At 40.4% G+C, this 25,549-nt stretch overlaps 1 protein-coding gene across 1 annotated transcript; it reads right to left on the bottom strand.

Moving 5' to 3' along the window:
* Positions 1–932: 932 nt before the first annotated feature.
* tgfb2 (transforming growth factor, beta 2) lies at positions 933–24,804 on the bottom strand. Its single transcript, XM_046848086.1, has 7 exons — positions 23,043–24,804; positions 11,847–12,010; positions 8,519–8,651; positions 7,219–7,329; positions 6,773–6,911; positions 6,499–6,652; positions 933–3,191 (listed from the first exon to the last, which is right to left on the bottom strand). The coding sequence occupies exons 1-7, from the start codon at positions 23,386–23,388 to the stop codon at positions 3,033–3,035; spliced, it is 1,206 nt and encodes a 401-aa protein (XP_046704042.1). The 5' UTR covers positions 23,389–24,804; the 3' UTR covers positions 933–3,032.
* Between the last annotated feature and the right edge of the window lie 745 nt (positions 24,805–25,549).

Genomic DNA, 25,549 nt, shown 5'->3' with positions numbered 1-25,549 from the left:
GTGGCAAAAAAAACTCCATGAGCTTGTATAAGAAAGAAATCTTCAGAGGAACCAGACTCACAAGGAAAGAGGTCCTCATCTAGGTGACACCAAATGTTCATTCATTATAGTTCCATCACTGTTGAGGATATTAATTGTTCACTGATGGGCACTTGAATGCAAAACTGTTAATGGCAAATGCGACCTCAAGCTTTTGTAGCAGTCTAATTACAAATAAATACAGTCAAAATTCTTCCTATATAGATAACAAGCCAGATGTAACAGTGACAAAGATAGTCTATGTAAAATTATGAGATAGGAAGCTTGAGAGGAACCAGACTCAAAAGGGATGCCCTCTTCTTCTAGGTGATATAGCATAATAGGATTGCATTCCATCACTCCATATGTTAAAACAATGTTTACTGTAAATGTATTGTGAATAAGAGTCAAGTTTTTTTGGATTACAGCAGTAGTTTTAGGTACAAATTAAAGTAAATATTGGATATAAACTTATAAGTACAGTTACAGGGAAATACTTTTTATCTAACTGTGATAATACAGATAAGCTGACGCACAGTGTATATAATAGAGATAAGCTGACGCATGGTGTATATAATACAGATAAGCTGATGCATGGGGTACAGGGCTTCTAGAGCATCTGGGTTTGATTTATTGAACTAGAAAAATAACCCTCTGGTAACTGGCAAAATGCTGCCTTAAAAACAGAGTTCAAATAAATACATAATAAATACAAATGAATGCTTCGAATATTATTTTTTTATTTCCCTGTAATCAAAGTGATTAATTTGGTAAATGTTGACACCTTTGATGACATTTGAAATCTTTTCTTTATACACTGAACACAGTTTTGATGAAAAGTGGCTAGTTGTATTTGTGTTATTTTTGTATGAGACTCTACAGGATCACACAGTAAAGAGAGCAGGACACACTACTTTTCCCTTGTTACTTAAATAATTTATTTACCACTAGAGCACCACAACAATAATGTGTTACAATACATCATAGTGGGTCAACAAAATCAGCATCATCATAAACAACAATAACAATATACAGCTCTAACACAGAGGTCACTGATATGGTCCTCAAGGCCCCCTGGCCAGTCCACACTCTATTCCAAAATCATATCAGAGCCAGAAAGTCAGAGTTGCGCAGTTCTCTCTTACATGGCTTAATATGATCAGAAATAAAAAAAAAACGGACAACAAATGTGATTTGGCAGGGGGTGTTTGAGGACGGAATAAAGGAACCACTGTTCTAATGTGACAACGGTTGTGCTTCCTTCCACTTCCTATGTCTTATGGAAGTCCACTAGCACTATGAGGGGGATGGGGTTAGGCGTTGTATGCTGTCACCTATAAATTTTACTGTGTTGGAAGCAATCTATACTGATCTGAGCTGTTTCCATTTTGCCTTGCCAAATTTCCTTACTGACGTCACCTCATTAACACTTGCGGTATGTTGAGGGTGAGGGGGCATAAAGTAGAAATCCAACAAACAAAAAAGTTACAAAAAAAGGTAATAATAAAATACAGTCAGTGCAATTCTTTGTATCAAATGATCTCAGTTCCTTGGAAGGGGAGGGAAAATAAACAAAGAAAGGGCTTTGCGCTCAGATTTGAGTGCAATACAATGTTTCTCAATGGCACATATCCATCCATGGCTACTCAAGTACATTTGTAAGGCTGGCTTGGCCCCGTTTATGCCACATCTTGAAACTTGATAAGCTGGAAGTACCAGGTTTTTACTGACTCTCATTACTATAGACAGCCACAGAGACATTGTCAGACATCTGTTCTACATGCCTCTAATCACTTGGCAAATATCCCTCTGCTGTTGTCCTGTCCTTCCTTTGACTTTACTGTAACAATTTCCTTTCAAAGCCTTCCATAATACATTGTCACCTACCATAACCCTGCTCTCTTTCCCACTCTAATTACATGAATGTTGACATGAATGTACCTGATCTGTAGAACTGGCTTTATAGGAACTCCTTCACTATACGTTCCTAAAGTAAACAAATGTTTTTCTTTTGTGCCTCATGAAAATTGCTTTTCAGGACAAATGTGAATTTTATTTTATTTTTCTGGAATCATGACAGATGTTCTGTAGTATATAACTTGTTTTGTACTTACGATTACTTAACATAAAAAATGACAAATGGAGCCAACCGTATGATTCACAGCAGCTCCAAAATTTGCTCAATTTCCAAGTTCAAAAGGCATCGATTTATAGCATATAACTGAACTGGGCATATTGCAAGGCCAGCTTCACACCTGCTGCCTTTCCGAACTCACAGTCAGTCACATGCTTGTTTTGCTGGAAGTTCGTTTTTTACCTCTTGTTCAGCTGCAATGGAATTTAACTCAACTACTTTCAGTCCCTTGGTGTCTTTCCATATCGCAAAAATCTCTTCACCTTTCCATTTCCCATTCCTCTTGTCATGTCTTAGCCAGGAAATTCACTAACAGGCCCTGCTAACATTAAATAAGTGAGGTCTTCAACAATTTCCAAGAATCAAAACCAGCTTTAAAAATAAGGAAAAACAAATGTTTTTTGAAGGGATGCATAGGTAAAGAAAGAGAGGAAAGAGACAAAGTTTGCTGTAACTGCTTGCTGAAATGAGGGATTCTCTTTTCTACTACTTCACATGTAGACACTTTATAATGTACTTCCAGTGTTTGCCATACTCACTATCCTGGTGTGATGAGTGTGTGAGATGAGATGTACTAAGAGGGGCTATTTTGTCCCGCAGCACACATACACACACAAACATAAACACGCACACCTAAGTGCAAACTCTTTGTGTGCGCTTTTGTGTGCTCACTTTGTACAAATACGTATGCTGGTTGTAGGAAATGTACATTTCTGTTTCTGTCCTGCACAGCAATTTTTATACCTGTGTGAATAAGACAGTTCATAACTGTATTAAAATTTATAGTGTGTGTGTGTGTGTGTGTGTGTGTGTGTGTGTGTGTGTGTGTGTGTGTGTGTGTGTGTGTGTGTGCGCGTGTGCATGCAGCTTTAGCCAGTTCCTAGCTGCATTTGCAGGACTTTACAATCATATTGGAAAGCTGCTCAATTTTAGGGGTCTTGCCAATGAAGTAAAGGATGGTAAGAGGTTCCAGGTCTTGGGACACACAGCAAGGAGAAGCTGATGCTTCTGGATTAATGGTGTTATATAGACCAAGGACCTGAAAGAGAACACAACAAATGGCATTATCAATCCACCTTGCAGACACATGTGACTCATTAAGCAGTATCAAAAAGTTGTCAATTGTTTCTTATGTATAAAATCGAATAGAAATAGTAAAATACTGAAAATTGTAACTGTCTCCTCAACCCGGAGTTCAACAATAGATATCACCAGGCTGACCTGCTATGAGAGATGGACGAGGGATTCAGCTCTAGGGCTGACGATTTAGGAGTTACGTCGCGCACCTGAGGGTGGTCCTCTCCTCGAACAAACAGGCAGTGGCACAGTGGCCCTAACAATCAGAGCACCCTATTTCGGGGAGGGCGGTTTACACCTAATTACACGGTGCCCATACCTCCTCGTCACCACCAGGAGGCCAGACTGTTTCCCTCCACCGGGTGACTCCTTCCGTCCCCACTGGGGATGGAGGGGACCCGTTTCTGCCAGATGTTCTGAGAGGGTCAGAAGCCATCCTCGAAAGGCTGGTTCCCTGATCAGTCTTCCGGGCAGAAGGGGAAGCCAGGCTGCTAACTCTCCGACAAGATGTGCCTCAGAGTGCAGCCTCCCTCCTGCGGGTGTCTTCCTCCATCGAGAGATCGCTGCAGATGGAGGAGACCCGCTGCCTCTCAGGAGCCCCAACGGCTGCAGGGCATTGCTCCAGCCGCTCTGAGAGGGTCAGAGACCAGCCTCAAAGGCTGGTTCCCCAAAAAGATTTCCTGGCAGCTTGGGAAGGCCTGCCAGACGTATCTCTGTGGGTCCTGCACACAATAGAGAGAGACTACTCGATTGAGTTCGGGTCCTCTCTTTCCCAGTTGAACGGGTTGTGTCCCACCCTGGTGCGACCCAAGCAGGCTCTGGTCCTGGAACAGGAAGTGCGCACCCTCCTAAGGAAAGGGGCCATTTAGGTGGTTCCTACCTTAGTCAAAAAGTCAAGCTACTACAGCCAGTACTTCATTGTTCCGAAGAAGGATGGCGGATTGCGGCCGATTCTAGGTCTGCGCTCCTTGAACCGCTCACTCGTGAGGCTACAAATAGCCATCCTTCCCACTCATAGGAAGTTCCTGAGGTTTGCTTTTGGGGGCGAAGCTCCCCTCCTTCCGTTCGGCCTAGCACTCTCGCCCCACTATAACTTCAGGGCATCCGCATTCTAAATTATATCAACAATTGGTTGACATTAGCTCGATCAAAGCTTCAGGCGGTCCGGCATCGAGATGTCGTTTTCGCCCATATGAATGAATTAGAGTTAAGACTAAACGCAAAGAAGAGTGTGCTTTCTCCTTTGCAGAGAACCACCTTCTTGGGCATAGTGTGGGACTCGACCGTAGGCCAGTCACTTACTGTGAAGCAGTTACAGAGGCTGCTCAGTCCAACGTGATCCCACTTGGCCTCCTCCATTTGAGACCCCTCCAGTGGTGGCTCAGAGGCAGAGGGTTCTCCTGAAAGGGTAATCCTCTCCGTGTTATCATGGTCTCTCGGCAAGCCCTTTAAGCCTTAGAAATATGGAAAAAAGGCCCCGTCCTGGGAGCTCCTTGTTGTCACATAACGCTAACGACGGATGCATCTCTCACTGGGTGGGGAGCGGTCATGAGTGGCCACTCCACCCGAGGTCGGTGGGACAAGCGACATCTCCCATGGCACATAAACTGCCTGGAGATGATGGCTGTGTTTTTGGCACTGAAACACTTCTTCCGAGACCGGAGAGATCGCCATGTGTAGGTTCGTACGCACAACACGTCGGTGGTCTAGTACATCAACCACCAGGGGGGTCTCCGGTCTCGCCCCCTGTACAGACGTAACCTAGTGACGTTATTCAGCAAGATCTTTCTGTCTAATCACTGCAAACCATATCGTCATAGAGCTTGCTTTGTGCACAGGGACAGTGTCATGCTGGAACAGGTTTTTGTCTCCTAGTTCAAATGAATGGAAAATGTATTGCTACTGCACCCAAAGACATTCACTACAATTGTGTCTCTAACAGAACTACATATGGCTGGAAAAGTCCAGTCCCAAAACCTTTGTCCAAATAGTGTATGTTTTTAAGATCAGTAAATATATATTAAAAAAAATGCTTGTCTTTTTCTCCACATTGTTGCACAAATGCTCTGTAGTCAAAATAACAGAATTCAGTTTTAATGTAATCTGAATGCAGCATTATTGAGGTAAGCTAAATGAAAAAAAAAACAAAGAACAAAACAAAAAACAGTTATTTGCATATATAAATACTGACACACTGAGAATGAACCATATATGGTAAGAAAACATTTTTGTTAGTGTAATAGAGAAACATACATACAAACGACACCGTTCTAAAGGAAGTATAACGTTTGCAAATTGAAGAGTCATTATAATGTAGTGTTTCACAATTGTCTTTGTTTTTTTGCTTTTTGTTTCTTTTATCATTTTTACCATAATCTGTTAGTGTCTTACACATAGGAGTGGAAACACAACATCCTTCCACAAAGAAAAAGGAAGGGTGCATCTTCACTTTATCCACTATGTTAAACTTTTATAGGATTTAGGCAAAACCACAAAAATATATAGCATTTCTTTAAAAAGCAGTAAAAGCGTTTATTGTCCAGACCAATGATGAAAAACCTCTATGTAAAGCACTCCTGAGCTATTCCATTTGCAGATATACAAATGCAACGAAACATATCTTTAGATAAAATGAAAAAAAAAAAAAATCCTACATAGAATTTATGAACACATTTGTGTATACACACAGTTGATAATTTGATTGCCAAGGTTCTTAGTTATGAAGGGAAAGGGAATATCTGAATATCTGCTCCGTAACTGATTTGTGAATGGCCACATAATGACATCATTACTATAATAGCATTATAGTTGCTCAATCATTACTAAAACGTAGGGGATTTACAGTCGTAGCATTGATTTAAATCAAATTGACCAAGATATGAAATAGAAATCTGATCCAGTGAGATAACTGACATAGCAATGCTAATTTCAAGGTTAAACTAAAAGCCAAACATTTTGGAAGCAAATAAAAGGAATGGAAATATAAAATTACACATTATTCTTTTCTATGAAATCAGGAAGTCTAAGCATCTTAATCTTCAGCATTAATGACAAAGATGTCCGTCCTCACCAAGTGCTCAAATGAATTTCCTAGGAGAAGTCATATCATGTGATTGCCAGGCCCGGAGTTTTTTTCATAGTACACCTTAACTAGACAACATTGTGCTAGCAAATTAAAGTAATGCAATTTAATTAATGAATATTTTAACTTCTGGTCTAAATAAAATATTTAGACCTTCATTGCATTTTATTGCATAAGATATTTTTACCTTAGTGTGTTGGGTGTCTGCGCTCCATAGATAAGGACATGCTCCAGCACAGAAGTTGGCATTGTATCCTTTCGGCTCATGGATCCACCTCCATCCCAGGTCCTTTTTGAAGTCAATGTATAGTGAGCGCAGACAGCAGTTGTCCTGGACGTTCCTATGAAATGCAAGAGCAGATTTGTGATGCTGCAGATGCATAACGGCAAAGAGAAACCAAGCACTGTGGTTTGAAAATTCTCTTTCCTGGATCTAAATGAAGACTACAAGGATTTCAGACCTGGAGCAGAAAGCAGCATCCAGGGCTCGTTTCTGTCTGTGGCTCTTGTGCTGGGACTCCAGGCGGTAGGATGGAAGCAACATGAGCAGCAAGTGTGGAGACTGGCCACTGTGACGGCGGATGAAGCTATCATCAATCCCTGTCAAGCAGCACCCCCAAAACTGATTAGCAAAGCCAGGGAGTGAGAACATTTTAATTCAGTGATCATGGAATTTATTGCAAGCATTCTAATCAGCTAGGTGGATTTAGAAGATTAGGTGTCCTGCTGTGAAATAGAAACAAATATGTAGAGCATTCACAGATGTATTATTTCAGAATTGGATATAGTTGTTCTAACTGATTGAAAGGAAAGCATAAAAATCCTTGTTAAACTGCAGAAAGACATGACACACTTTGTCAGTTTATACTCCTCTCACACCTGCATGCGCTCCCACAGTGTGACCCACCTGCAAAGCGGGCCTCCAGCTCTTCACTCTTGTTTGGGATGATGTAATTATTTGATGGCACAAAAGTGCAGCAAGGACAGTGCAGGCTGATCTTGAATCCATTGTTTCTGTCTGGGGGAAGGAATGGGGAAGAATTCAGAACAGTTAACCTACTGGAGATTGATGCTCTTACCCTAGAGCTGGCACAGGATTCAGGTGACTAAGATAACTCGTTTCTACTCTCCGACTGCCATGCGGTTTGCATGGAGGTGCAGCTCAAGCCAAACAGTCCCTCCATGCAAACAGAGCCAACTTCTGCATTCTTCACAGCCCTGCCAACAATGCTGACTAACCCTCAAGGCACTCATTGCTCTCATACTGTGACAATACACATTCCAGTTTCACAAAATTTTGGATTTTACACTGTAGAATATGAATGATAAACCTTCAAGTATACACAATCAGATGCATTGCTCTATGCAACAGCATACTTACAATGAACATACTGCATCAATTATGTAAGTGGTTCTTAGATGGATCATTTATGTATAGGATGTCTTTGGGATGCAACATTAATAAAATTTCTCTTCCCTTTAACTCGGTGAAACAAACCTGACAACCAAGATCCCTAGCAAGTGTGGAAGTTCTTGAGTGGCCTGATATAGAGTTCTAACCTCAACCATTATTGAACACCTTTGGGATGAATTGCAATGCTGACTGCACCCCAGGCGCCATCACCTTACATCAGTAGCTGACTTTACTAATAGCTTTCTGGCTAAATGAGCACAAATCTATATCAGTAATGGGGACTAAATGTGGAATGGGATGTTCAAAACATCCTAATCTTACGGTCTGGTGTCCACAGATTATATCCAATGACAGTCCATATAACATAGGTGAAATGCAAGATTTTGCAAGCCAACAATAGCCATAAATTACAAATAAAACTGAATTGAATTGAATTCTACCCTTTTTTCTTCTGTAGGAAAAAAGTATTAAATGACATACAATATCAGTGTAATATACAATACAATTTAACATACATATAATAAAACCTTAATTTTGTATTTTTTTCTGTCTTAAAGTTATTTATGTGTTATTCTGTTCCTAACTATAACCACAACTCCCCCTTACAACCACAACTGATTAAATGGGACTACTAAATTGTAAGAAAAGCTATCCAGCATATTGAAGGGCAATAAATTATCGAATTTGTTTTTTGGATAGAGTATGTGAGTTTGCACACACACACACACACACACACACACACACACACACACACACTCACATAAATACATAATTGCTTGCTTTTTCCCTTTACCTCTGTGCAGTAGCCATTCGCTGACCGCTTCGGTAACGTCAAAAGACAGCCACTCTCCCTCTGTACGAGTGCGCACCACTTTACTGTCAATGTAGCGCTGTGTGGGTGACGTGAGGTCCTTGTGGCCAAGGATCTACAAAGAGAAACCAAAAAAGGTTCAGCACTCACAACTTACAGCTCTCAACCTTTTTACAAACTTTCCAAAATATTCTTTCCTTTCTCGTTCCTGCAGTGTCCCAGGGAGTGCAAAATACAGATTGGCCCTCTGCATGCTGGTTAAAGCCAAAGTTATAAACAGTTCAGCTGCACAGGTCTGGAGAAGGCTCCCTGTCCCCCTCTACATCCCACCACCTTCTCCACCTACTCCTTCTTCACACCGCCCCTTCCCGTCTGAGGCTCCCTGATCGATTAGCCAGGTCTGGGAAAAAGGCTTGGAGCTGTGCTGGCGGAAACAGATGCTGGCCGGACCACGGTGTTATTGCTCTGTCCTTCATGGCTGTGTGTTTACGTTGGACCACGCACCGCTTAATGTGTAAAACACTGCTTGGTCTGCAACACATAGAGACTCGGCCTGCCTCGCCCCCATGGCAAATGTTAGACATGAGGCTCATGCTGGGTCTTAGAGTGTATATTAGACAACCAAAGCTACACTACAGGCATCTAAAGGAGGAACTGTACTGATAAACTCATAGAATCACTGTGCTTTGAGTGGTAGCTTGGCTTGACCATGGGAGATAGTTTGTTTTTGTTTTTGAATCAGAGGAGACCGAAAGCAAGGCACCTTCCTCTCAAGGTTTCTTCCTCATTACATCTAAGGGAGTTTTTCCTTGCCACAGTCGCCACGGCTTGCTCATCAGGGATAAATACACAGCATTCACCTTCACTGTTGATTTCTGTAAAGCTGCTTTGAGACAATGTCTGTTGTGAAAAGCACTATAGAAATAAACTTGACTTGACTTGACTTGATAGTGATAAAGTAAAGCTCATTGGCAAGATGTAGAGAAAACTGTAGTGAGAGTGGGAAAAAAATGTACCTAAGTCATGATGTAATGACATTCCTATTTATAATAGATCAATAAGTTGGAAGGCGTGTCTGAAGCATAAACGTTTTTCAACTCTCCAGAGTAAGACAGGCTCAAAAGTTCAATAAATATGTCCTATAAGTAGCCTGTGGGTTACTTTGTATCACAAAGGGATTTCAAGGCTGAGAAATGCTCTCCCTTTGCGCCCTCTATACCACATACATCATCATAATCTCTGTGTTAGGGAGAGTGAATCCCAGCTTAGCTAGTGTTTACTGTCACCTGTCATGGCTGCCTTTAGGCATAAACACCATACTGTGGAGGGGGCCAGAGAGGTGCAAGTGGGAGCCAGAGACAGAAAATTGGTATTTTTAATCACTGCCGACAATTAAAAGGAATACACAATATTCCACACTGCTGTTGATCTGAAGGAAAGCTGTTTATTAGATCAGTACACTTTACTGCATTTCAGATAGATGATCATGGATAGATAAAAAAAAAAAAAAAAAGAAAGAAGTATGATGAATGTGCAACATCGAAGTGAGTGTTTGTGCGTGTGTGTGGTGGATGTGTGTGTGTTGTGAAGGCTTCCATTAATTACTTATTTATGGCAAGCTACAATTTAAAATATAGTAAAAAAAATTAAATGTATTATAAGTTTGTTTATAACCAGATCATTAGCTCAGAACTTGATCACTGAGCTACTGTGACCACATATGTGTAGCGCTTTGGCCTATTTCAAATGATAAATTTATAACAGTTCAGAAGTGATAAAACCGAATGAATATTTAATATGTTTTATACAGAAATACAGATACCAAAAGCACTTTGTTTTGTTTCTAGGTGTTATTTACTATACAGACTGGGATCCCATTCAAATCCCACAGTTGTTGCATCAGCAATCATTTTTATTTATTTGCATTGCACACAAGTGTTGTAAAGCAGACCAGACAAAATAAGCCCTGATCATTAACATATATTTACAGCTTCATTTATCCATAATAACTAGTTTGGCTGCAGGCTCATGTTGGTTAAATTAAACTACCGTATTTTCCGGACTATAAGTCGCTACTTTTTTCCCACGCTTTGGACCCCGTGGCTTAAACAATGAAGCGGCTAATTTATAGATTTTTCCTGGGTTTTTCCCGGTTTCACAAACTTCAAGCCAAAAAACTGAGTGACATAACATTAGACCAATGAAAATGCCGAACGGGTTAAAGTGAACCAATGAAACTCTTTATATTAAATCAGATGCGCTCCCACTGAATCGGGCCGCACCACATCATAAATATGGATAAGGTTCCTCTGACGTTTGACCTGCCGCTCACTCGGACTGTCTACAGGAAAAGCAAATCATTCGTCACGCTGAAAACAACCGGGCATGAAAAAACGCACTTCACCTGTGTTCTGAGCTGCACGGCATCGGGAGAAAAGCTTCACAGATGGTGATTTTTAAACGCACAACGATGCCAAAAGAAAGACTCTCGAGAGAAATTGTTGTGAAAGGAAGGACGAAGACAGTGAACAATGACTTTCTTGGTAGGCTACTGTTTAGATACAAGCCGTGTAACAGACACTGACTTTCGGTAAAGCCTGTGTAAAGTTCATTAGTTTCAGTGTAGACGGGTGTGGCTTATTTATGTTCAAAATAAAAATCTTAAAAATCTGTAAATGTGCGCTTAATAGTCTGGAAATTATGGTACTTTTTACTTTGTATTTTGGTAAATTTGAATATTGATGTATTTAACAGATACATGTAAGGATAGTTGCATAGTGTTACACCTCCCACTCTATTGGCTTTGTGTGGGACCATCTACAATATTTAAAAATTCCTCTGGTGTGCATTTTTCAAGATGTTTTGTTTCCTACTAAAGCATATGCATCAGTAGATTGTGCCATGTGTTTGTGCGGTTACAGTTAAGTTTATTATATCATATTATTAACATAATCATATTTAAAATTAGTTGATATCAATTCAAGGTGCTTTATATATACAGTAATCCCTCTTTTATTGCAGTGGTTACGTTCCAAAGCCGCCCGTGATGAACGAAAAACCACGATAAACGGGCCACCCCAAAAATGCTATTTTATGTATACAGTACTGTACTGTATTAACATTTTACTTCATTTTATAATTAATAATTATATTTGTGTTAATAAATGTCATTATTTTGACATAAAAACAATTCCCTGTATGTTTTTTGTTCTATGGTGCTGTCTTACTGTAAAGACATATATCAACAAATATTTTATGCTGCAGGTCTTTCCTACTACACAGTATGACCTGTATTATGTATATGGCCTACCTGATAAAGCTCAACGCGTTGCTCAGACACACGAGCCTTTGGGTTCTGTAGCCTGAAAATCCTCAGCTCAGCCTTTACCAGGTTGGAGGCGTTCTTCTCCATGGAGCTCACGTCAAACCTTAACCGCCTGAAATAGGGATTGTAGTAGGTCGGAGGGATGACATCTGAAAGAGAGAGGTCTCTCTTATTAACATTCAAAGACAGTCATACTTGTGCAGGGCAGAGGTCTTTGCACTGTTTTTGTATATTCTTGGCAAGGCTTTTACACTAGCGATTAGAGGCTGCTGTCAAATGAATGGGTTTTATAGAAGGGCCATATGGTGGACAACTCAGACTGTTTTAGAAGACCTCTGGATTGCACCTGTAGTATACACCTCATCTGTTATTCAGCCAAGGGTTACTTGGAGGACACCGGAATTGATGTTTGAATGCCTGACCATGTATCTGAATAACATTTAAGTTTACTTTAGAAATAAAAAAAAAAATAAAAAAAACAAGACCTGATATTTCACAGACATTTTGACAAAACATATTAAAGATAAGATTGGCTAATGGTGTTGTTTTTTTCCTTCTTTACAGTACAAAAAGGCTGATTATTTGTCATGATCCAGCATATGAAAAAAATGGAGGTTTTAATAAATAGATCAGAGACAGCTGGAGATATTGTGCCTCTATGAGTCCAGCAGTACAGCAACACTTGCATAATACCCTAAACCATGTGTGACAGCTGTGTGTTTTGACCGGCTCTTGTACACCATGTAGCAACCGCACAGTTAACTGTCAAACAGTGTAATATGAACATGTTTTTTGCAAATAGGTAAAAAAAAATTAACAAATGCCAAACACACAGCAGTTGTGAAATCACATTGCAGGTTTTACCAGAAGGCCGCATGGTAGCCATCTATATACACAAAAGTTTGCCACAGCCTAAAAAGCTTAACATACCTATACAACTACTATAATTGACCTCTAACCAGTAATAAGCTGTGTGTGCTTATCATGGCCAAACAGGCAGAAATCATGTATGTAGTTGCATAGACTATAACACAGCCTGCTCAGTGGTGTCGGACGCAGCCTGAAGCCCCAAATTGATGGCTGTTAGGGTGTGCAGAAGCTGGGGATTAAGGAACTGCGGTGGTTTGTTTAAAGAGCCTGCACAAGCAGGATGTCCAACCAGAGAGTAAAAAAATGCTTAGCAGCTGCTTCTAGAGTCAGCATGACAGTGAGTTCAATCATGATTTTCAGGGAAAAACCCATTTACTAACTTTTACTTCATGGGAATGAAGTGTGTGTGTGTGTGTGTGTGTGTGTGTGTGTGTGTGTGTGTGTGTAGGGGAGTTGAAGTAGACTGAGGCTGCTTTGTCCATGGATTTGCAACGTCAGATGTAGTATGGTGCTGGAAGTATAAACAAATGTACAAGTTTTGGAGTGTTTTGTAAAAGAAATATGGCAGAAATATGTGTAGTGGAGACAACATAATGCATTACCACTAACATTTAATCAAACTGTTTCCCAAACTCAAGCTTTCAAAAGCGCTCTCTCTCTCTCTCTCTCTCTCTCTCTCTTTCTTTCTCTCTCTCTCGGATGATCCTGCTGACAGGCAGCCAATACTAACTTTTCACTGTATGACCAGGAGGACATATGGGCCAAAACTAACGAAACTCTTGCTAGCTTCTCTCCCATCCATCAACAGAAAAAAGAGGAGAAAAAAAATCACACTTCAATCCTCCAGTAGGCCATCTTAAGGAGCAGAGTTTATATAAACTTCTCCCAAGCATCCTGACTCTATGAATGACTCTGCTGTGTTCAACTTTGCACTGGAGACTTTGAGCTGTGAACTACGCATGCTGCTGTGATGAACACATACTATTTTTTGTTTGTACACAAATTGCATCATGCAGGCACACTAAGAAATAATGAAACCTCTAATCCTAATATGCCATGTTTTTCCTGTCACCCTCTGATTCGCTAGGGAATTTGGGCTGACTCAGTAAGCAAACCACCGATTTACTGAGGTTGAGAGGCAAAGAGGAGAGTAACCACGTTACCGCTGATTTATATAACTGAGACATGAATGTGATCCACCACAACTGGCGCCACTGAGGGCTGAACACTCCCTTGCCCTCCTCAGCAAAGGATTTTAGCTATCTTTCAGAAGTATTTGCTCGTCAATTAGCAGTCAATAAGGTCGTAAGAACTTATTCTATTATTCCTTTAGACTACTAGTTTTATACACAAGTGAGGGCTCTTCAATCTTTAATTCACAAAACTGTGGCTGCAGATTTTCATTTCAATCAGGCAGGAGCCAAACTGGATTCCACATGCTTAATTAGTTCATACTTGGCTCCAATCAATTTTGTACGTTATAGTTGTAGGAGCTGACTAGGTTGATTCCTGTATTTGTCTGAAATGAAAATTTGCATGATTTCATGATTTTCATCATTGTAATATTACACTGGCAGTCACTGCTGAAAGATTAATTATATCTCTATATGATATGATATTAAATATGTTGTTAAAATGTTATAATGATAATAAGGCAACCATTGTGATGTCTCACAAGGCTCCAAGTTATGCAGCTTACTGTTCTTTCTGTGTCTTTGTAGGATTCCTCCAGGTTCTCTGGATTCTTCCCACCTCCCACAAGCAGGTTGTGCTCAGTTTCCACTAGGTGGGAATGTGTGTGTGTGTGTGTATAAGAGTGAGTGAGTGAGGGTGTGAGTGTGTGTAAGTGGGTGTATGGTGCCATGCCATGACTTTTCTGCCTCAAACCCAGTGTTCCTGCCAAAGTCTCCAGAACCACCATGCTCCTGACCAGAAAGCAGTTACTGAACATTGATTAATAAAATATATATACATTCTATAGCTTTAACAGACACCACAACACTGAACATCGGCATTTGCACTTTTCTTGTCTTGCTTCCCTCCTTCATAAGCCTCTCCATCTCAGGCCATTACAAACATTTGGTTAATAGATCCTGTATGGCTTCCTGAGTGAGCACTACTATTGCAGAACAGGAGGAAACGTGAACTTGAAACCATCAAGCAAAAGCTTCCTTCCTGAAGGAGTACACTCGTGCAGATGCCTTTCCCTCCTCTTCCTGCTTGGCCTGAAAGCCTGTGCTACAGCAGTAGATGATCCTCACTTGGTCTGTTGATAATAAGCCACCACTGCTTGGCTTGCACTCAACCGGGTTCAAGCCAACACAACTCTGCACCACCCAACACACATAAGCCTCACCTCATTCACCCTCACAGAAACACACATCCATATCCACACACACACACACACACACACACACACACACACACACACACACACAAACAGAGAATGTAATGTTTGCGTCCCTGTGCATAACAATCATCCTAGAGAAGCTATGAGATCTGTTTACCCTAACCAGGATTTGCATCTTAGGGGTATTACATTAAATAGACATTTGCTCCAGCAATCTGGAGCCAAGCTCCCAAATCTGCTCTAGTGTGTCTTCTTGCTGATCAGTAGACCTGTGCCAGGAATTCGTTCCCAATGTCCTTTACTCGTTTGCTGACCCCAGATATGTTTCCTGTGCAGTGGAGTCTCTCTAGTATACAGTGTGCATATATAACTGTTGTTGCTGAGCAGGCAATCAACCGCTTTTTTATACAAGTAACATTGGAAATGCAGTTTTAAGGGAATGTGAAAAAGATAAAGTTACCCATATACAAACCGAAACATAAACATGCACACATGCTCTACAAATGTACAAAATCTGTCCATATCTTTAACAAACAGAATAATTGCTTTTTGCTCTTGCAGTTTTAAAAATAAAAACGATATTTTAAAAAGCAAATTCCTGAGGAATGGAAATGGAAATGTAGTTTTATTCCAGTTGTATGAACTAGTCATACTAAAAAAGAAGCAAAAGTTTGTTTGAATAAAAGACATTATTATTATTATTATTATTATTATTATTATTATTATTATTATTTTACCACTTGAAACTGAAAACTCAGAACAAATATATTCATATGGCAGGGCTAAAATGTTTCAGGGTGAGTAGAGGGGAAAATATCTGACCTAGTTTTGAGCATTTCTCACTTCAGTAAGATATGCTGTCGGATTCCCCTTGCTTCCCCTGCAGAAGGACACACTGTTTTCTTCTTCCCACAGCCAGAAAAAGGCAATATGGGAAGCACTGATCATATAAAGAGAGAGCTGATAGAAAGGTAAAGAGCAGAGCTCTGAGGTCAGATTAGCCTGCCTTTTGTTACGTGGCAAGACAGCACAGTCTAAGAACACTACTGGCTGAATCAAGGCCTGGAGAACTGGAAACAAATCCAGTCTTAGCAGGGAAACAGTGGAGGAGTGGGAGTAGAAGAAGAAAGTATTAGAAGAAATTTTTAGAGCAAGAAAGGAACTCGAGAAAGGTGGGGAGAGAGAAAAAAAGACAGACAGACAGAAAGAATTTGAAACATAAGAGTGCGCCTGCCTATGCCATTTTATGCAGATGCCTCCGCCCAGTCACTCACCTGCCAATAGCAAATTGAAAACAACTCTGTGCATAATCCCCGAGAACTAAAAATACCCAAAGCTTTGAAGACCCGTGCATAAACTCCTGTCAGTCTGCACACGGTTCCTTCCCAGCAACAGCCCAATCAGCAAAGACAGACAGACAGACTGACACACACACACACAAATTATAATGATGGGGAAAGGTGCTAAGAGATAGCTAATGTGGAAGGGACTGTTGTCCTGCTGGCATCCTGTACAGGATTCCTTTCAACTGTTGTATGGCAACCAGAAAACAAGCAACTGCAATAAAGAGTGTTCCAAATGACCATGCTCAAACCAGCCCAGATAGACAAAGCTTATGTCTTTATCAAATTTCAGAATTGCAATGGTGGTTGCCATGGTCTCACAGATCATTTGTGAAGAAACATTGCTGGAAAAACAGAGCTTGTCCGGTGTCAGTTCCTGTATGCTTTACTGCCCTTTGCAGAACTGTGAAATCACAATACAGATAAACAATAATGGGGTGACCGTTGGCAGATTCTCTTGCACACACCGCCTCCTCGAACGTTTGACTTAATTAATCTTCGGGAATACTCCACACGCCTTCCCTGGCCCAGCGCATCCCTCACTCCTCCAGGCCCATGAGAGATAGATGGGCTCCAGATCGCTTTCCCACACTAGGGTTTACTTGTGTTAGAATATCATATTACGCAGGACCTGTGCTCTTGCTGTAAACAGTATGAAAGTGTTGGAGGAAAAGTTGTTATTCTTTTGCTCTTCCCCCCCGCCTTCACTCTCTTTTTCTCTCTCGTTACTCTCCCCCAAGTTACGCAATCAAGTTTGGCCGCTGGAAAAGCAGCAGCGCATCCAGCTCTTGCGTAAGTATACTGAGCCCCTTTTTTCAAAACAACTCCACCATGCACATTGTGCCTATGGACTAATTTCTTACCTCTATTCAGTGGAAGAAAAATTTCCTATTTGATTTAAAACATATGAGACTAGACTCAGAATCGAGTAAAAAAATAGAATGTTGTAAAAAAGAAAAAAACAAACCAAAAAAACCAAATAGATAATAATAATAAAAAATTATATATATTATATATTATATATATATATATATATATATATATATATATATATATATATATATATATATATATATATATATATACACATTTATTTTATTTTTTTTTTTCCACATTTTTTTTTTTACCTGGTCCTTGAAAATTAGGCTTTGACAAAAATTCATTTATATACTGACATCACATAAACCACACAAACACTCTCATGCCCACGCAGGCTTAAGGATCAAATCGGAGTCACGGATTTCAATGTGCAACATATTACTCCCCAAAGTAAGGCAGCAGCTCACAAAGCACGAAGTCCCAGATTGAATGCAGTTGCTGACTACACATCTCCTCCGATTATGCTCTCCAGGCCTGTGTTAATAAAGTGTTATCACATGCATGTTCGCTCCTTGCGGGTTGCTGGAGATCAAACTCTATTTGTTTCCACTGATATCACACAGATGGGTTGCACGGCCGCAAAAGGCTTCCCCTTATGCAGTCTTGCGCAGGGACGTGGAGGCCTCTGCATGGCTCTGTGTGTTGGGTTGATTCTGGGAGAGCCCCTCCACACCACAGTGTTTATTTACAGTGCAGGAGGGAAGAGGGGCTCGAGTGTTCTCTTGCAGTCACTAAACATAATCTGTCATGCACACGCACTGGGCTTTTTGCTAAGCTGCACAAACACGGACACACTTCAACCTCGCACTCCCTCCCTCAGCCTCTTTGGAGCTGTTTTTTTTTCTTTTCTAATGCTAGCGTGTATACATATTTATCACTGAACAGATATAGGAATTGACATTACAATGTGCATTCTTAGAAACACTACTAGCTGCTCTGGCTATTGATAAAGGATAAACAGACAAATGATTGATGGGTTAATAAACATTTCACTCATTATACACAGTATTTATACTTTTGTATAAAAATTTGTCAAAACTCTTATGTCCGTTTTGGCACATGAGAGTAAAAAGGAACTTCAGTTTTCCAACATGACTAATTCTTCCACCAAGTGCTAAGCGTTAATTAAATTTTAATGCACAGCTCAGACCAGGATCATTTAGACAGAAATCTTTTCTCTCATGCACATGGGCAAGGGTAGAAGTGTGATCTAGCTGTAGGAAATCTGCATTTAGTGCTTAAACATGAACTGAGAAAAGTCAGCTCTAAGAACAGTGTGATGCCCTAAATGACTGGTTTATTCTTCTGTGCTAAAGTTTGTTTGCATTGTAATGGAGAGAGGAGTTTTATAGACATATCTGACATGCTATGTTGTGCACATCTACAGTGCCTTCGTGTCAGTAGAGAATGGTAGAGGCTGGGAAATTTGTTTGTATCTGTGTTCTCAGATTTTTTTATTTTCAGCTGACTATTGCATACAGTCGCTATATGGTCAAACGTTTGTGGATGACTGACCATCACACCCATACACCCTTCCTGATTTGATTTCCCAGTTCTGTTATAATTACTTTCACTCTTCTGGGAAGATTTTCTGTGATTTTTTTCTTCAGTGTGGTTATGGGCATATGTTCGTTCAGTCAATATAGCAATAGTGAGGTTCAGGTGCTGAAGCTGGACGAGAAGGCCTGGGGACTTGAATTCGTCCCTAATAACTGGAGCAAACTATGATTTCATGAAACCCACATTGTCATCTTGGAAAAGGTTTAGATCCCAAGATTTAAAAGGAAAATGTAATGCCAGAGTATATAAAGTAATTTTATACAAATGTACGGCAACAGTTTGAAGAAAACCCACATGGGTGTCCACAAACCTTTGCCCATAAATTAAAAATAAAATCTTTAATCTGACTACAAAAGTGCATAATGTGCTCACAGTACTGATTGGCAAATGATAATGTGGGCTTGTTATGCATGCTCATATGTAGTTGAGGTTATAATAGTTACCATTTTAACACTACAGGAGAAAATCATCTTTGTTCATCTATTTCTAGTCAGAAATCAGAAAAATTCTCAAACATTTCTTAGAAAGTTAAAGTTAATACAGTATCTGATGTCTAGTATAAGTTCATTAATAAGCACTGACACACAGTAAATACATGACCTACACAACCTGAGTTCGTTCATGCACATGCAATAAATTTCAACTCTTTACAGATCAATACAGCAATTCTAGTTGCAACAAGTCTCTTTAGGTCCGATATGACAAATATACAAAATACATGTTGTCATTACTAAAATATGTTCATGATGTGGTTAATAAAATTATCTATTCACTGACGTATAACGTCATTCTAGTATGACGTATTCTAGTAGTTATTCTAGCCATATGATTAATGATGCCTTATAAGGTTATTCACCTTGAGTAATTAATCTTTAAATTGTCATTTTAACCTCTAAACATACATTATAAAGAGAAAGGAATTGGGAAACCCATTTTTTTCCAGCAATATTATTCCCAGCAGATTGGAGCACACAGTTGTGTAGGGTGTTTTTTGGCTGCAGTAAAAATCAAATGCTCCATTTACTTGAACTAGGAGACCCAAACCTGTTCCAGCATGTGCACAGTGATCTCTATGAAGATCTGGTTAACGTGGGTTTAAGTGAAGGCTTATGTGTGGCCTGCTATAGAGTTTGACCTCAAACCTATTGAACACCTTTGGGATGAATTGGAACACTGACTGCACAGGCTTCATCGCACCCCAGGCTTCATCACCCTCCACACTCCATCACACTCCAAAATCTAGTGGAACATCTTCCCAGAACTGTGGGGGTTAATATAGCAAATGAAAACTAAATGTGAAATGGGCTGTTCAAAAAGTGCACACAAATCTTATGGTCAGGGGTCCACAAACCTTTGTCCATTCAATGCACTTACATAATCTTTGTAGTATTAACATTCCAGTTGAGCTTTTTTCTCATTACGTTTTCATTTAACCTCACAGATATAGACAGAGCATAAACACACAGTACATGGTTATTACTGAAAATAATGAAATGGAAACGTATTGCATACGGAAAATGGGTGTAATTTACAATAACAGTAAATAAAATCGAATTACTAATTTGCTTTCTGTTTACCTGAGCTTACAATAAGAGCTTTAAGATCGCATTTTTATTATGCTAATAGTTGACTTTAAATCTCTATTAAAATACCTTTAACAACCACTCAGAATTGGATTTTGAATCGTTCGGGTACCACTTAGCACAACCACAAATATGTGAGTGCTTTGTGCCTATTAAGTGGTTCAAGTACAATATTTTTGTAAATACTTGACATCCCACTTGCAGCTTGCAATGCATTCAAGAGCCCACGTTTGCCTCTTTATTAAAACAAATTAAAATCTTAAATGGTCACATTTATTTGCTTTGCTTTTCCAGGCCAAAATTCTATCATTTATGTGTAATCTATTTGAAATCATTTCCTTTCTGTAACCAAACAACTTTCCAGTGCACACAATAACAAACTGCACATACTGACATGCACAACCCCATAAACTGCAGAAAAAAAAGAAACAACAAAAAAAATAAAACAACAACTGCTACATAACCAAGCCAGGTAAGCACACAGTGGAAGCCTTGTGTTCATCTGCACTTAACCACAAGGCAGCTCTATTTTTGGCTTCAAGACACATGCATTTACTAACAGGGCATTGGTATGCTAAAGTTTATGAATGCATGGACATTTAATAGCTCAGCATATGTGCAGGGAAAACAAAACTGACCAAGTGTAGGCTACATTAAATTTAATTGATACTCCTTCGGGACCCTGCAGTTTCTATGTGGATACCTGACTTTGCCACTTTGTGTCTAAAATATGTGGCAGAATATCCCATGTATCAAAAACATGGGGCCTGTAAGAGACATCATGAACATTTGGAACTGCTGATACAGCCACAGTGTGCTTACTAATAAGGCAAATATTTCAAATGCTGGGAAAAGTGTCCTGCTGAGTGTGCCTAATAAAATACTCAGCATAAAAATAGCTGCTCTTGGAAATATTTAGTTTTAGAAAATTTCGAACACACAAACTAAGTGGAGCATGTCTATGCTATATGAACATGTATGTCAGATTAGAATGAAGGTGTATTGACGGGGGTGGGGTCAGGGTGAAGGGATATTGGGCAGAGAGACCTGAGGGAGTCTGGACAACGTATAATGGGGGAGAGGGGTGTAGGGAAAGGGGAAAGCCTCGCTGGTGACTCGCACACTCCACACCCCAGCAACAGCGGGTCTCCGGCTGGAATTTTCCATGGAGCATGTGGCACAGAGCAGCATATATGCACGCTACCTCGACTGCGCTCCAGGAGTGTTTCTTGGATTTTGCCTGCTCTGTCCCTCTGCACAGCTCACCCCTTGCTAGTCCTTTCTTTTTTGGCCTCCCTCCCTTCCCAAGCTCTACATTTTTGTGTGCCTTCCAGTACCGTTGTGCCCTGCAGCGCTGCCTGTGCGGACTTCCTGGTGCCCAACCAAATTAGGCTGATAACCCTGTGCATTTAGGCAAGCTTACAGTCGACTCTAAAAATCAGCAGACTCAGAAGTAGAGATTAATAACGGATGAAATCTACAATAGTGCTTCTTCTTTCTGTTTGTTGACACAGTATTATTTATATCCCATAAATACCTTCCAGACTGAGGCTGGCACTAAGCCAGATCTGTTCATATTTAGGGTATTTCTACAACAGATGGGGCCAAGAATAATATTTAATGCAAACAATACTTTGGGGAATATAAAATATCTCGTAACTATATTTCCCCCTATGTGCTACGTATACGCCGGCATTTGATCCGGGAGGGGGAAAAAATCATTTCAAAGGTAATGGCACAATAAGTCCATTGAATTTTATTATTTTGGTTACAAAGTCATGACTTTGCAAACACCGAAGGTGCACAGTAGGCCTGTGTAAGTGCATAGTGGTGTATTATTCCAGTAGGTGAAGGGGGTCTCATTTGTAGGCCTGTTTACTGAAATGTTGCAAAAATGGTATGTGTTTAAATTAATTAAATAAAAAATTAAAAAATGACGGTAATGCGTACAAAAGATATATGTGCCGTCTTGAACACAGATATAAAGGTGCACTCTTTTTTTTCTTGTAGATAGTTTTTTCTTCCTTTTAATCAGTACGTAGACGCATGAGCATGTGCTGGCATTTCAGCTATGTTGTTATAGAAAGCAGAACATTTGTGCACTTGCCAGCATTTTGAAGCAGCAGCTTAAAGAAGTCATCGATAAAAGCTAAGAAGCTGCTCAAAGTATGTAATGCATTTACGTAGGGAGTAAGAAGCCTTTTGGCTTGGATTAAGATCATTCTTGCCACAGATTACTGCACGCATTCTTCAAATCAGATGGGATGCTACAAAAGGGCCCACAGTGTGGCTCTGTGTGGTGCTGAGTGTGAAGGTATTCCACCCATCTTGCGGATTAAGTTTTGAAGCTATATAATTAGAGCTATATCCATACACACAGGTATGAAACTAACTAAAAGCCCAGCTTGCATCTTCACATTCTAGTAATGCAAAGCTGATGCAAAGTCCTGCATTGGAAATCATAGGCTAAATTGTTAAGTAAGTGTGATTCTGTGCTTAAAAATAAGAAAGAAAAATATATAACAGAGTGCAGAATGAGCAAATTTGCATGCAGACTATGGAGTAGGTATAACAAGGTGCACGGTGCATCACTCACTTTCAGAGGGGTAGAAAGGCTGCATGTCGATTTTGTGCACCTCCTTGGCGTAGTACTCCTCCTCGCTGCGCTGGCGCTCGCAGGTGGCGGCGCGCTCGTTGGCCTTCTCCTGCAGCAGGTCGCGGGTGCTATTGTAGATGGCGATGATATCCCGGGACACGTCTTCGGGCTCAGGGAACTCCTCCGGCGGCTTACTGAGCTTCAGCTTGCTTAGGATCTGGCCTCGGATCGCCTCGATGCGCTTTTTCATGAACTGATCCATGTCCAAAGTGCTGCACGTGGACAAGCCGAGCGCCACGGCCACTAGATCCAGGCTTAGGAGAAAGCTCACTACAAAGAGGTTCATTTTCGGGGGTGGATAGCGTGTGTTCCTCCAGAGGGTAAAAATAAAAGAAGTCGTTTTAAGAGCTATAATAAGGTTTGGATATGCTGAATTAAGCAGGCGTAAAGTATAAAAGCAAATGAGACGATCAATGCATTTTGTAGTTTATCGCAGGATCACCAGATAAAAAGTTTGATGTGAAAAGTTTAAGCTATACTATGATCATTAGTTATTGATCGTTTTTGTGTCTGGATATCCATTTGAAAAGTTGTTAAATGGCTTTCTAGAGGGAGAAAAAAGGAATATCCTAGAAGAGAAGAATAAACCAGAGCGCTTATATGATTGCATTCACGGCCATGTGAAGTTTGATTGCTCGTGGAGCGAAACAGCGCGACGATCTGCGGCTCAACGCGCCTCCGCTGCATCCGAGCGCCACCAAAACCCCCCCACTTGGTGCGGTGAACGGCGTGAGCTGCGCCCCAACGCGCTGCGCTTTACAACTCGGCACGGTCCGCTCGCGCGCCGCCGCGCATCTCCGCCAAATCGCGTGCGATCCGAGAGCGCAGAAACAAACAAACAAACAAAAAAGGAAACGTCGCGGAGGAAATCTTAATAGTGTGCAGGGACCGTGGTGTTGTCCGGAAAGACGCAGAGAGACGGAGGAACGGAGCGAGAGACGAGTACGTTATTTTCCCTTCGGCGCGACGGAAAGAGCGTTAGTGCGCTTCTCCATCCCCTCTTGTGGAAAACGCCAGTGCCGCGTGCCAGCGCGCACCATCTCCTGGCGGCTGGCTGGACAGTAAGTCAGCTTTATAAAGGGGACGCACCTCACCACGTGCCTCAGTCCTCTTTCACACCGAGCCTGTGGTTATCGCCTTCAGATCGAAAAAACTAGACTCCAACCTACGCCTACATGACCACTTATTATCTATATTTCAGCGCGTGTCGACCTGGTGCAAATAGAGAGAGAGAAAAACTCATCCACGAGGTCCTAATGCCGGCTGGATGAAGCTCACCAAAACGCACTTTACGCACATTTCTATAGATTACTATGCGCTTTGTATCATTTCCACCCCTCACATACAAGTCTATTCATTTATTTATTTATGTATTATAAATAAATTCTGTATTCTTCTCTCATATCACTTAAGATGTAACATTTCTCAGTGGTAAAGGACTGAATTCAATAGGTTAGCTAACCACTGAATCATCACATTCCCATTATTTATGGTGCAACTCATTTTTTATTTACTTTATAACCCTTATTTAAATTATATGAAAACTTTAATATGTACCACCATTTAATATTAGCATTCGAAAAGTTCCTTGTTATTCTTTATATTCTTCATTGGTGTGATCACTCAGGGATAGTTAGCGATCAGAAAATTGCCAGAGAGACACTTCAGGGTTGTTGGAATAAAGCTTTAGTCACAATGATTGTTTCATTCACTGCTATGATCCATTTCCATTTTTATAAAAAGTATAGCTTAGATTTTTCCAGCAGCATTTGTTTACCTTTTTCAGTACAGTGATACAGCACCTTGTTTTTCTGGTTCTGCCATACTTTTATATTTATATATTATATAAACTATTGTTTTTACTATTGTACTTGTGTGTATATGGTGAAGTTTCCAATTTGAAGCCTTTATTCTGCCTCTATTCCATCCATCCATCCATCCGTAATTATTTTTGGAAACACTCAGACACCAACTGTAAATAACCACCAATGCAACTTAAATGAATGAACCCGAAACAGTCAAATTAAGAATAAACTTGAAGTTTTCACATCTAAGTACTAAATAAGAAAATATAAAAACATTGGATATATTATGGGTATGACTGGTAGTGCTGCTGAGACACTACTTTTAAGAAGTGTAATGTATTCCTTTGCTCTTTCACACACACATCAACACCACCTGTCTGATTTACATTTTCAGAGAATTCCGTTTTTTTTACTCATCTTTTGCCAAAGAACCCCCTCCCATCCCAAAACCCAATGATCGGTCAGCTATGACAGACTGTCAGAAGTGTTTTGGCAGGCCAGCCACCTGTGTGCTCCAGATGTGGTCACTAAATCAGTACTCACACTGACAGATGTGGAGCAGATAGAAGTCTTTAATTGTGTGCGTGCGTGTGCTGTGTATCGGGGAGTGTTTCCATATTAGAAATTGTGTCAGAAAAGGCT

The sequence above is a fragment of the Silurus meridionalis genome, chromosome 4 (assembly GCF_014805685.1).
Source record: "Silurus meridionalis isolate SWU-2019-XX chromosome 4, ASM1480568v1, whole genome shotgun sequence".
Taxonomy (NCBI): Eukaryota; Metazoa; Chordata; class Actinopteri; order Siluriformes; family Siluridae; genus Silurus; species Silurus meridionalis.
Note: the sequence above shows the minus strand (reverse complement) of the source record. Positions and strands in the feature narration are given on the sequence as shown.

Bases quoted from the DNA above. Each gene is read 5' to 3' on its own strand.
- tgfb2 (XM_046848086.1), bottom strand. From the start codon at position 23,388: ATGAACCTCTTTGTAGTGAGCTTTCTCCTAAGCCTGGATCTAGTGGCC. The intron at 8,652-11,846 runs GTAGGCCATATA...TTCTCTTTGTAG, and splicing joins AACGCGTTGAGCTTTATCAG to ATCCTTGGCCACAAGGACCT. The intron at 3,192-6,498 runs GTAAAAATATCT...GTTCTCTTTCAG, and splicing joins CAGACACCCAACACACTAAG to GTCCTTGGTCTATATAACAC.